This window comes from Empidonax traillii, unplaced genomic scaffold (genome assembly GCF_003031625.1).
Source record: "Empidonax traillii isolate 1590-97213 ecotype Southwest subspecies unplaced genomic scaffold, ASM303162v1 scaffold27:size3997909, whole genome shotgun sequence".
Lineage (NCBI taxonomy): Eukaryota > Metazoa > Chordata > Aves > Passeriformes > Tyrannidae > Empidonax > Empidonax traillii.
In genome coordinates, this window is record NW_020955220.1 from 220,196 (window position 1) to 233,421 (window position 13,226).

The window sequence follows — 13,226 nt, forward strand, 5'->3', positions numbered from 1 at the left end:
CACCATTCACTCTTCAGATGGGAAATGAGCCCCAGCCCTCCCTCTGCACTCCAGAAAAAAAGCACCAAGAGAGGAGAGAAATAAACAAACAAATCCCTTCCCTCTCCTGGCTTGGCATCTGCTCACAGCCCTTCCATTATTAATTAGAGAAGCTGCCGGCATTATTAGCAACAAACCACTCCTAATGAAGTTCAGAGCCGCAGATCCAGGAGGGGCTCCCAGACACTGCTTTTCAGAAACCTTAATTAAATTCACTGCCCGAAGGTGCTTTTGGCTGGGGTGGAGGCAGAGCAGTGAGGCTGCCGGAGCTGGGCATGGCCCTGCCGGTGGTGGGGTTCCAGGGTAAGGGTGTCAGCGAGAGAGGGGCAGCCTATGGTGCTGCAGCTCCAGGGGCACCCTATCCCCTCTGGATTTGGGGCTGAATAGAGAAATCAGCTGGGATGCAGTGCTGCAAAAGGGGTGCTGCCTGGCCACCACGGGAATGGGAAAAGTGGATCATTTAATTAATTGATTAAATCAACCGAGTGGCTGGTGATGAGGGTTCCCAGCACTACGTGAGCAGTGGGGTCCCTTGCTGGTCTCAGCTCTGCTGTCCTTGCTGGAATGACCTAAAGGGGTGACCCTGTGCTTGCATATGCTTCAAAAACTGGGAAGGCAACAGGCACAGGGGGTCTTGGGCCAAGAGAACAGCTGTAGGTGGCCTCTCACCCCCCAAACCCCTGCCTGGGTAAATAACCTTGCTGGAGAACTCAATTGACCAGCAAGGTGTCCTCAGGTGACACGAGGAAACCCGACCAAGCTGCGGTGATTTCTCCTTCAGCGTGTCCAGCATGGTCTGCTCTGCACCAGCAGGGCTTGGAGATCCCACTGCTTTGCTTTGAGGCTGGGGTAATTTGTGTCTGGATGTGGCTGTAGGAGAGGTTCTTAGAGAAAGAATGGTTTTCACCCTAAAATTCAAAAGAAAGAAAGTCCTTGCAGAAACCTGTTCCACCGATTGCTCCCCTTGTGATGCAGGGTGGGCTGAGATAACACTCACAAAGAGCAATGGCAAAACCTGCCCAAAGTTGGATTTTGGCTCCCTGCACATCTTTTCCTTCCCCTGCCACCCTCCTTCTGCACAGTGATCTCCCTCCCCCCCCCCAAGATATTCCACGCATTCTCTCTGACCTTAAAGGCATTTATTACTGAGGAGTGTAAAAATATTACTGCAAAATCGTTCTGCGTTACTGGGAAATCGTTGCAACATTAACTCAGTAATATTTTTTCATAAGTGTTTGCTGTGTCTCTTCTCTGACATATCCAGTCTCTGCGCGCACATCCACACCCCCACAAATCCCGCTGAAGCCAGGAGGTGCTTGGCAGAGCACAGGATCACGGACCTGACCCGGCACTCACCCCAGCTCCCTCCTTCCCGTGTCAGTGGACGAGGTTGCCATCCCTCAGCCAACTGGCTGCATCCTTGGACCCACGTGCAAGCACTCCGGATCCCAGCCTGTCCAAATGGCACGGAAAACCCCAGCTGTCAGGGCACTCAGGCTGCCTTGGCTCAAGGGGTTTTGCCAGAGGATGCTCAAGGAAGATCCTGAACCTGGTAGTGCCTGGGACTGGCTCTTTTGCTGAGTATTTTTGGAAGAAGAAAGTTCCCTTTCCCTCCCACACTTGCACTCAAGAGGTCTGGGCAACAGACCTCACTCCCCTGGGGCCAGGGGGGAGAAGGTGCCAATGAGGAGGAGAAGGGGCTGCTGAAGCAGCCACAGGGCCGAGCAGGAGACAGTCGGTCCCGCTGAGTTGCCCACAGAGAAGGACACTGACAATTCTGCAAATACGTTTAATGCACTTAGAATACACAGGAGGAAAAAAACGTTTAGTGATTCACAAAAATATTACAAAAAGTCATGTGCAGGCGAAACACACCCAGCACTGCAATAACAATGTAAGAATTTACATTAGAAACTAATATAAAATATTTAAAAACCTCTGCTAGTTTAGCTTTCCATTTGTTTTTTGTCTTTTATTACAAAAAAGGAGGAGAGAGGGAAGAAAGGCCATCTACAAGGTAGTGATACAGAGGCTGCAGAAACGCGGGCTCCTTCCAGCCCCATCAGGAGCGTCCTGGGGCTCCTCGATCCACACGACCCTGCGCCCGCAGACCACACACACACACAGATACACACACACACACAGACACACACACAGACACACACACTGCTGAAGAACAGAAAGGTTCACCTCTGGGCTCAAGGGCAGCCCCAGCAGTCAGGGTTCACTGTAGTCCTGGTCACCCATGTGTGCCCTGCCCGGGGAACCTTGCCTTTGCTCTAGGATTTCCAGAAACCAACTAGCACACACAACAAGTAGTGTCCCCAGCGAGCGGCAAAACTTCTATAACTTTAATAAAAGGGAGAAGTTGGTATGTCCAGCCTAGGCTGGATGAAAGAAGGGTTTTGAATGACCAAACTTGGGTTTGGAGCACGACCGTGGTCAAACTCAGAGTATGAGGACTATAGGGCTGGATGTGTGCAAGGAATACCCCAGCATGGGGGCCAGGGCATCGCTATAAGCCCCTAGTGGGATGCTGCCTGCTTCCACAGGGTTGCAAATTCCCACTTTGGAGAGAGCCAAAAGCCCAGGGCCTGTGATCAGTCCCTACTGGAATGACATGGCCACTCACACCCACCTCCCCTTCCTCTGCCCCCACGGGTTTTGCATCCCGCTTGCTGCCACGGGAGGAACGGTGCAGGAGCCTTGTCACCAGCACCACAGAGTCCTTCCGCTCCCATCCTGCTCTCAGCATTGTCAACACACGCTGTGTTTATGTAGGACCTACCACACACGGTGACAGCTTGGTCCCTCCCACCCTCACCACTCCTGCAGCAGAGGGTTTCCGGAGCCGCACTTTCGCTGCAGTTGGGCCCCAGGGAAAGGAACAAAGGAGCCATTTTCATCTCCAGCCTCGCTGGGAGTAGAGGGAGAGGGCGAGAGAAAAAGACCAGTGTTTGCAAAACACAACAATCAGCAGGAAATTTTCTTCTGGCTTTTAGAGGTTGGGTTTTTTTCTCTCTCTCTTCCTCTTTTTAAAGAGGGCAGACACAGCATCAGGACAGTTTAAAAACAACCAGGCACTGGCCAGTTACATCTGCCACGTGCAGCCCCTTCTGGGCTGATGTTCCTCTCCTGCTGTTGGGGCCCTACAAGCCAAATGGTGAATGGTCTTTCAGTGAGGGAAAGAGAAGGGGTACCCCCTTCACAGCAGACTAGAAATGATGTTTCTGAACTGATCTGTCACTTAGGATGATTTTATGGTCTGTCAGTGATTTTAGGGGAAACAGAACCATGGTAGAAACGAAGAGGTAGTGAAGCACAATACACTCCAGGTTCTCTGCCCGAGAGAGACAAGTCAATGCGTTACCAGGTTTAAAACACATTTGCAACCTCAGGCCTAGTCTCCATTTGAAATTTTGGACTCATGTCAAACACAAGGGTTGGGTTTTTTTTTAAAGAAAAGACAACAAGCAGACTCTGCACAACAGAAAAAATGGTTTAAGAATAGGAGGTTGAAAGAGAGCTCATTAGGTCCCAGAGAGCAGCTTTAAAATCTTGGGAAGTGAACCTCAGAGGCAAATGTGGATTTTGAGATTGTTTTGGATACAGTCTGGCTGCTGTGCAGGCTGGCATTTATCGATAGGGACAGATGCACAGAAAGGAATTTCTGGTTGCCTGACAATTCGAGCTGCCCTTGCAGCCTCAGTCACAAGAAAAATTAAGGCACAATGTATCCTCTCAATTCAATGGAGGGCAGTTATGTAGAGGACCAAGTCCCTGGGAGTTAGAAGGGCTCTCCTGGTGCTGGAGCCTCTCCTAACCTGGCTGTGATGGTGCAGGGGCTGAAGCCCAAGACTTCATCCAGAGGAGCCACAAGGTGCAAGGCTGTGCCCTGCACTAAGGGAAAATTGGACACATGGGTCTAAGGGTTTCTTCTGGCCTAAAGCTTTTCTCCTCACTTGACATGATGCTGCCCTGCCCTGGCCAGATACAAGCTCGAAAAGCAGGATTCTGGATGCCCAACTAGGAGGAGGGAATAGTCATCAGGACAGATTACCAGCCGAGCAGCCACAATCCCATGCCAACCTGTCAGCTAACCCAGCATCCTGTGAAACATGCAGTCAGCCAAACATTTTCCAGTGAACATTTTCCAACACAGCCGTTCACAGAGACGTGAACCCAGTGGGATGTGCTTGGCTGGATGCTTGCTCCTGTGCAGGATCTCTGTGGGTCCTGGCACGTAAATGAGGACTGGTTTGCAGGGACCCCGTGCTGTGCCGAGGGACTCAGGATTCATGAAGTTTGCAGCTTCCCTCGCAGCTCCCCTTGCAGCGCCCGAAATGCGTAAGCGCTGCACTGCCCTGGAACAGGCCTGAGCTGTGGGTATAGGAGGGGGGCTGCTCACCTGCTGCCCCACACGCACCTCTCACCAGCGATCTGCCCTCACAAGCCAAGCATCGCTTTCAACTGGGTTGTTAAAAAAATATTTCCACTGGTCACAGATGAAAATCAACACAACCCTCACTTCTTCCAAGACCAATTGATGACATGATGGTGTAATTCCAAAAGCCATCCAAGAGCAACTGAATATTTGAAGTGAAGAGCTTCAGAATATTTCAAATCACTGTTGGCAAATCCACGTACAGTAGAACTAGTATATTACCATCCTCAAAGACATTAGACACAGCAGGCACCACCTGTCTAAGCCACTGAAAGTATGGTCACAGCAGCTACAAGACTGACTGCTCCACTCAGATCACATCCTACATACTTTAATACTGAAATGATACATTCCTTGTCTTGCTTTTAATCAGAAACTGACAGGGAGAGTAGTTCTGGCTTTTAGAACTTCTCCTGTTTCAGAATTGTTGTCACATGTTGGATTTTCAAGGCTCTTCATCTTTTGAAATATCCTGATTGACCTGCATGGATTTCTCCAGGAGGGAGAAAACCTGTACGCACTGCTTTAATTTCCATCCAGGTCACTGTCTTTAGCTAACACAAGCCTCAAAGGTTTCTGGTTTCATACAGACCTTCTACACAATCTAGAAAAAAATTAGCACCAGTGGACCTACCATCTCAGCAGGTTTGGGCAAAAAAAATACTGTGGCATTTATTAACACTGATGCATTCCCCTGTTTCAAACTATTTGCTCCCTAAAATCCAAAGGTTTCTTTTCCATTTCCTTCACACAGAGGCATATCCTCTTGATGATCCCCAAGATGAAAATATCTAGACTTGACATCTCATTTAGTTGCCAGTAAGTCTGCACATGAAGTTGCAAACTTCATGTGAATCAGGGAGGGGAGGTCCTGTGGGTGCCCAGTTCTTCATGATACTGAGTAATGTGCAACTTTCTTATTCTTAGATAACTTGCTGAGAGGCAACGACACAACCTGGGAGCTTAAGAGCTGACTTTCACCAGGGTCTCTCTCACAGTGGGTCTACCAATTAGACACACATTTCTATTTTAACAGTTATTTGTCTAATATTTTCCCCCTTAACTAAATAGGAAGATTTCACTTCCTTCCCTTCAAGCCTTCCCCTCAATTGTTATCTGGCTACCAGCAAAGATCTGTGAGAAAGTGTCTCAGAAATAGAGATTTCTGGCATGCCACCTGTTCATAACTCAAATACACAGAACTATATATAAATACATGTCATGAAACAAAAATACACACACACAAGGATCCTGTGTGGATTATAAAAATGCATTCAGCCTGCTCCCTCTGAAGTTAATGAAAACCCAACCCAGAGTGTCTGATGAGAGCAAATATGGTGAGGAAAACATATGCACGAGAAAGGCAGAACTGAAGCACAAGGCAGCTTGGAGGAGGTGCTTTCCCTGCGTACAGCACCACATCCCTGTTGTGAAGGCTCAAAGAGTTCATAGGGCAGGAGGTCCCAAGCTTTCCAGATGTGTGTCAGAGCTCAGAGAAGGTCTGATGGACTTCTCTCTGCTCCGTGCTGATCTCTGCAGGAACGGCAACAATTGACCTTCCAAATGTCCCTTCTCCACTAAGATGTGGATTTAAAGTTCCTTTTAATGAGAGCCAGCATCTGGAAACAAGGAAGAGCAGCCAGCATGGTGGCAACAGGCCAGCTCTGCTGCAGGCACCCCCAGCAAGCTCGTACAGGAGCATCCATGGGCTACTGTTGGCGGATGGCTTTGGGACAAAATTGTTGTTGCTGCCCTTGCCTTTTCCCCCACAGCCACAATCATCTGTTTGTTCATTATCTTGCGGTGGGACACTTGGGCATGTCGTTTTTGAAGCCGGACTGGTACATTTTCATGCTGCTTTCTCACCCACACTGTCCCTTGCATATACATCTACAGTACAGAAGGGATGCTTAGTGCTAACCAGGACAATGAAAACTGGCCAAGAGATCCCACGGATGAATGCAGCCTGCCTCAGCACAGAACTCACTCTGGCTGGCACATGCAGATATCTGAAAGTTTGCTCTCGCACAGCAGGATTTTAAGATGATCCTCTGAGTTCAGACAAAATGACAAACTCATTTACATGTAAATTGCTTCGTAGCTTTGCAGAAAGGAAGGTTCTGCAGAGCAGTGTTGGACTCTGCATTTGGCCTGCCTTAAATTATAATATAAAAACAATTATAATAGTACAAATACTACTTGGTACACAAAGCACGCCCTCCCCTGCAAACCCTGGCATGCTTCGGTAGGTCCTACAGCCCTCTAGTCAATAATCACCCTCTCTGCACAGAGAGACATTGAGTGACTCGCCTGAGGCCACAGAGGAATTCTGTAGCAAGTCCAAGGAAAGCTTTGTGGCTCCTAGCTCTGCTTCTTGACCAACATTAACCAGCCTCAAATATATGCAAAAAACATCAAAGCTGACTGTGCTGGGAAGAAATTAAATCAGAAAACAAACAAAAAACCAACCCTGGGGTACTGTGAGGCCTCCTGGACTTTGCTGTTTGATCAGGGGAGTTAAGTGTTAAAAGCTTTTGTTATACTTGTATTATGATCACACAGCAATTGCGCATAAACCGCTTGAGTTATCTTGTAGGCAGAAAGGGGTGGAAGGAAAGCTGCACCTCCCCTGACAAGGAGTGAAGAGTTGTCACCAAAAGACAATGGGCAGAGGAAGGCTGGGGAATATGCATCAGAAACAACCTGCAGCAGCAGCAGGGGGTAAAGCCTGCGGTGGTTTGCTGCAGCGTATCCACAGGGCCAGCAGCTCTATGCAGAGACAGAAGCTGGCACTGCAGAGACCGGCTCCTCTGCACACCACATTTTGCTCCAAGGAGGAAGCCACAGGGATCTAGAGAGAAGGTCTCTTCAAATCGATTTTGATGCTTTACAGTTCAAACCTACATGAAAGGAGGAAGGTCAGCAACAAGAGCCAGCACAGCGAGGCTAGAGGGGAAAACGGAGCTGCATAGGGCACAACCCTGCTGAACGGGAGAATAGTTGGCTTCACTGAGGATGAGTCTCCTCTCTGCTATGCCAGGGCAGTGGAGATCTCCATTTGATAGGCTTTCAAGCGGCCCCCTGGATCCTGTAGAGCTGATTAAGTTGTCCCTGTGAACAAATGATCCTTTCTAGCTTCTCAAATTCTGTACAATAGCAAGGAAAAAATACTTGACAGTATCTCTTTAAAGATAAACACACTGTAAACAGGAGATCTCCCCCGCCCCGGTAGCTTTCTTCCTCCTGCTTGTGCAAAACCAGAGGTTGCGACCTTCCCTGGGGTTCAGGCACAAGGACAGGATGCGCGAGAATAAAGTTGCCTCTGTTTGCAGTGATACCATAGCTAATAGCACCAAGACCAACACTTAAAACATGCCTAATTTGAGGGCAGGGAGGATCTGGGTTTGTTTTTCTTGACTGAACTAGAAAGTTCATCTTTAAATCTGTTCAGCTTCAAGCATGTGAGCTTTTGGCCTCCTTTAAACAGGGGAAATACCATTCCGTTTCTGAAAAGAAAAAAAAAAATAGCACATGGAAGAACAGTTCTGCAGTCAGTAAAAGTTTGGCTAACAAAAGGACTCCAGAGTCACGTAAAGAACATTTAATCCATGGATTATAGGCTCGCACCTGGCAGAAATGTATGTGTAAATACAGGCGTGCAGAGCGTCTACACCCTGGGCTAAGGCAGAGGGGAGTTCTGCAGCTAGGAGAGAAAAAGGATTCTTACTACTAATTTTCATAGTTAAATATTTCTCACTCGCACTCACACATACGCAGGCTGCTCCCAGAGAGTTCAGCCTTGGGAAGGATAAAGGAAAGGGCTCAGTTCAGTTTGGGCTGGTGCTGAGTAGCTCCTCTTCTGTTTGCAGTGGTTGTGCAGCAAACTCTTTTTATTTGCAGGCAGAGTTTTTACTGCATTAATTATCCTGTGAGTCACTGGGTAATGAACAGTAACTTGGCTCTCCCAGTTGTTAGAAGAGTGTAATTCAGCTCTAATGCAGCGGGTTGTCGAACACGGCATCTGGCAAGATGGAAACTTTCAGTTTCTTTTCAGGCCAGCTGTACTCCTTTGGAAGTTTAAACTGCAAGTGAGTAAAGAGAACCAGTTAATGCATATTGCTGCAACCTGCATAAAAAAACCCATACTTGTTGAAAAGGCAGGCAGCCCCATGTTATTATTGTTTTTTAAAACAAGAGGCCACTAAGAAAACATTTCCCCATCAGTATGTTTTGGACAGCAGTGGACATTAGATAATGTGGCCTGCGCCTCAGCTGCCAAAGTAAAGTTCTGAATTTTCAGCCCAAGTGCTGTTTACTTCATCAGATGAATTCTGGAGGGTTTCTGCTCCCAGCCCCCACCCATTTCCCCTTCCCAACTTCTCTAAAGATTTGCAGCCAGAAGTGTCTTCCCTCTTACCTAACCACGTTCCTTTCCTTTCACCTACCCCAGCCCCCAGAGCCCACATTTCCTTTAAAAGTAGACTTAGGGCAGATTTCAAACCCCTGCTCATTCCAGGTGGAATGTAGGTGAGCCAGCGCAGCTCTGCTGGGGGACAGGCTTGCAAACGGCACCGCCTCCAGGAGGACAAACTTTGCTGCCCTGGCTGTGGAGAGCCAGAGTGCCTGCACAGCATTTACAAAGGCTCCACAGAGCTGTACAACGCCTCGTGCTCTCACAGGCACTCAGCTGCTCAGGCTGTTTTGCAAACACTGGTTGAAGCACACAGAACGGAGATTTTTTGCCCCGGTCTGGTTTACACAGCACTGGCTCTGGCCAATGTTTCCCAAACAAGACAAATGCACTGGTCCCACTGTCCCACTGATGCCATTCCAGGGCAGCCGACCTTAGGCTAGGAAGTCACTCCAAAATCTCTGATCCCAAACACAACCATGCAGGGAGAGAGCTCCAAGGAACCTTACCACTAACCCTTCTCACAACCACATGTGACCAGTGCCCATGCATTCACACAGGTCTCTCAAACACAGCTCCGTGGGGGGTGTGGGATGTGAGGGGTGGAATCTCTTAGGCTACAAATCTGCCCCATCCACAGGTGAATGGCAACCAGTTCTGCATAGGCATTTCACACCATCCCAGGCTGAGGATTCAAAACATGCAGGGGATAGCTCTGGAAGACAGTTTGCAGGATCATTTTGTTTTCAAAACTTTACTGCACTCAGTGATGCACTGCCTTGCACTACAAGATTCTCTGACACCCTGACGAGACTCCCAGTGAGGAATCACACCAGTGGCAATCTGACCTGGAGATGGCTAATTCAGAATGGTTACAGACACAGATACTCTCCTAGGAGAGTCCTCAGACCAGGGCCAGCAACACCATAAGGTTCCCAGGGGCTACATGAATTATAAAGTCGGTACAAGGAGAGAGCAATCTGCAAATCATCCATCTTTATCCAATTACCTGTCTTTCTTTCCAGAAGCACCCTGTTTCTGAAGGACCTTAACACAGGCTCAGTGGCAGATTCCTGCTAAAGGAGATGCCCTCCAGCTGCTGCTCCACAGCAAGGGCAGCTCTGTCATGAATTTGCTCCTGACCTTGCTCCATTTGCAGCTGCCCATGAGGGTAACCTGTGGTTGGTATCCATTGACCTTAGTATGCTGGCCTGGTGGTTCAGGGTCTGACTCATGATTTAGGGGCATGGCAGAAGGATTTTTCAGGATAGGGGCTACCATCAACTCCCACTCTTTATCCTCTAGGAAACAAACAGCCCAAATCCCATTTATGGTTGTTTTTTATAAAGTCAAGTCCTGTGTACAGCTTGCACCATTTAATCTAGTGGCCCTGCACTGCCCAGGAAATTCTTCTGAGTTCACTGTCTAGGGCATGTGAAAAACATGCTAAAGATACTCAGACAGATTATTTCACTTAATTTCACTTAACACAGGTGGCTCTTTATGCAGCAAAGGAAAGACCCTCCTCGCAGCACTTCGTTCTACCACATGAACATCATCAGCAACAGTCAGCGCTGCAGGAATGCCTTCAGTTGGCCCAGCCTGGGATCCTGCAAGTTACAAATCCTTGGAGGAATCTGGATGCTGAAAGATCACATTTCATCTCAAGTATTTTCCTTTTTATAAACAGCAGTGCTTCCAAAGCAATCCTCTTGGAGAAGCCATCCTTTGCATTTGTTTGTTTTTCACTTTTTAATTTAGCAAAGTCACAGTAACTCGGAACCGAACACTCGGTCGTGGTGCCAGGAGCTGCCATGCTCATTGCCTCTCAGCGGACAGCGAAGGAACAGGAGCCATCCAAAGCCTGAGCTAAAGGGCCTTCAAACCAAAGTGCTCCTGGGCTTCCATGTCACTTGCAAAAAGGAGCTTTGGATTAGGTTTAACTGGATAAAAGCTGGCCTGAAAGTCACTGCACAGCCTGCAGCGTGCTCTCCCCACTCACACAGTGAAGAACACCCTGGCATTAAGTCAACTCTGGATTAAACAATTAGAGCCCTGAGATTTTCCTGGGGGGAGGGGAGCAGGGCAATGGATGGGAGGGCTGCTCTACAAGCCAAGGAAAGTTTCTTTAGAGTCTGCAGGGAGCTGTAAAAAATGGGATTAAAAATATTACATGTCATTTCTGCCACTGCTCTTTGAAGTCAAGTAGAATATTTATATGGCATGCATGGGAGACGGGGTGTTAAATGTTCCCCAGGAAGAGATCACATGGCAGGGGGAAGTTTAGTACCATACAGCAAAGCTTTATAAAGCTCCCCTGGCTGCTGCTGTAACGTTTCCAGGCTGGTGATGGTCCTCTGCACACCGTGCAGGGGCAGCAGGTGAAGGCCAAGTAGCAGATGTGAGAAAGCCCCCGCCTGTTTCCAAAACCAAAAAAAGAAGCTCATACAACAGATTGTTCATCAGTAAATGTGCTGCCACCACTTTCAGCTCTTCTGAAAGTGGGGAAGGTGATGTACATGGAGCTGCTTGCAAGGACGCTATCTATGTGTGGCGTGGAGGAAACCCCCCATAGACGTGGACTGCGCTGGTTTGATTTGGGGTGCTCAGATACCATGTTGGGAAGCATGCTGGTGGAAAGGAAAGTGCAGAGTCTCCCTTAATACTTATCCCTGTCCTGTATTTCTTGCAATCCTTTCTCTCAGTGCCTCAGTTCACAGCAGATGTGAAGGTTTAGCAAGGCCTCCAGTCTATGGGGCAGGCCTGCGGCCTGCCAGCTGAGGGGAAGATCAAAGGCAAACTGCAGGATGGTTTGAGCTCTATGGGACAGTACATGGAAGATATGGGAACGATGCAGCCTTACTTCCTCTGGAGAATTCAGATCTTCTAAATCTTCCAGCATTCTCTCTACGAACTCTTCGGTCAATAGGATCTGCAACGGAAATACAGTAGTTTATGCCTTCACAATCTTAGTTTTAGCTAATTGCCAGGAAACAGCATGGCTTCTGCAGAGAGCAGACTATACCAACTCACTCCTTCCCCTATGTCCTTCTTTCCCACAACACAAAGGTTTGAGGGCAAGGAGCTCCTAACTTTGCCTTCCACCCCAACCACTGAAAAAAATGTTGAAATTATACAGCAATCTTTTTTGACCCTCAATTATCTTCCTCAGTCTAAAATTAGAGGCTCGGCTTTAGACAGACAGAGTGGGGAAGGAGGAAAAAGGGTCAAGATAACAACTCTTGGAGAGACAGTGGGAGACAGCCACTTTTATCTGATCCACTGAAGTTAAGCTCACAGTTTAATCAGGAAACAGCAGCACAGGAAGAGACTGGGACCGGCACAGAATTGGTGCTCCAGGCACGGGGAAGGCTTTGACCCCAGTGGAGCACACTGTTCAGATGAACCAGATGCTGGGTATAGGAGGTGCTCCCAGAGGTACCCATGCTAGGCATCTCCATGTTGGGATGGTACATGCCCATCCTGCATGCCTGTGCTGGGAAAACTTTTGGCTCATCTCAAAGCTGGCTGGCAAGCATGAAGCAGCCCAAGAAAACAGCTGCTGTCAAGTCAAAAGTCCCAGATGAGGGCCAGGACTCCAGCTTCATGGAGTCCCCCAAGTCACAGAAACCACAGACACCATGGGAGAAACCAGCCCCAGGAATTCAAGTGGAGGAACTCCCACCCTCTTTTAAAAACCACGTGATAGCCAGAAGCAAACACATCCTGCCCTCTTCACAACAGCCGCAAAGGCCAGAGCTCCAGGCAGGACAGCTGGTTTGGCACAGGAGCAGAGCCGGCAGTACAGGACCAGGCAAACATCCCCACGCAGTGAGGGGGCCTTGGAGCAGCATTCCTGGGAGTTAGGTTGCAGCAGCATCCAGTGGATTATTATTCCCACTTTAGCCTACAGGTTTCTTTCTTTTCCCCTGCTCCTCCTTTCCTTCCTTTGGTCCACCCTTTCCTCCATCTCTGGCATTACTTTCCATCCTGAAACAACCACCATTCCCATGCCCCCTTTCGCACCCCTCCTTTTCCCAGGCTGTCCCACTGCCATGCAGGAAGCCACCTCCCATGCTCACCGGCAGCTTGGTGCCAGAACATCAGTGGAGAGCAAGTCACTGCCAGGGTGCCACGGGCAAGTGGAAGCCTCTGGGCTCCATTTTGGCAATGTATAGGCAGGACTATTGGACAGAAAGAGAAAGGGAAGATTCTGGTCTCCCTTTCTTCCTTTGTTTGGCAAGAGAAGAGATCCAAAACCACCAAATCCAGTTCTGAGAGCTACCAGGTGTCTGCAGTCCTCTCCCCTCAACCATGGCACCCTGCTGTCAT

The 13,226-nt window shown here is 48.6% G+C and overlaps 1 protein-coding gene across 3 annotated transcripts in view; it reads right to left on the minus strand.

The window, feature by feature from the left end:
- Nucleotides 1-1,814: 1,814 nt before the first annotated feature.
- Nucleotides 1,815-13,226, minus strand: part of SUFU (SUFU negative regulator of hedgehog signaling) — a 98,064-nt gene continuing 86,652 nt past the window's right edge. For 2 of the 3 annotated variants that reach the window (XM_027907622.1, XM_027907613.1), the window contains exons 11-12: nucleotides 11,758-11,826; nucleotides 1,815-8,565 (exon numbers count right to left, since the gene is read on the minus strand). In XM_027907622.1, the coding sequence (XP_027763423.1) occupies nucleotides 8,476-8,565; nucleotides 11,758-11,826 (159 nt within the window). In that variant the 3' untranslated portion in view covers nucleotides 1,815-8,475. The remainder of the gene's footprint in view (nucleotides 8,566-11,757; nucleotides 11,827-13,226) is intronic. The other variant, XM_027907630.1, reaches the window with a different exon arrangement.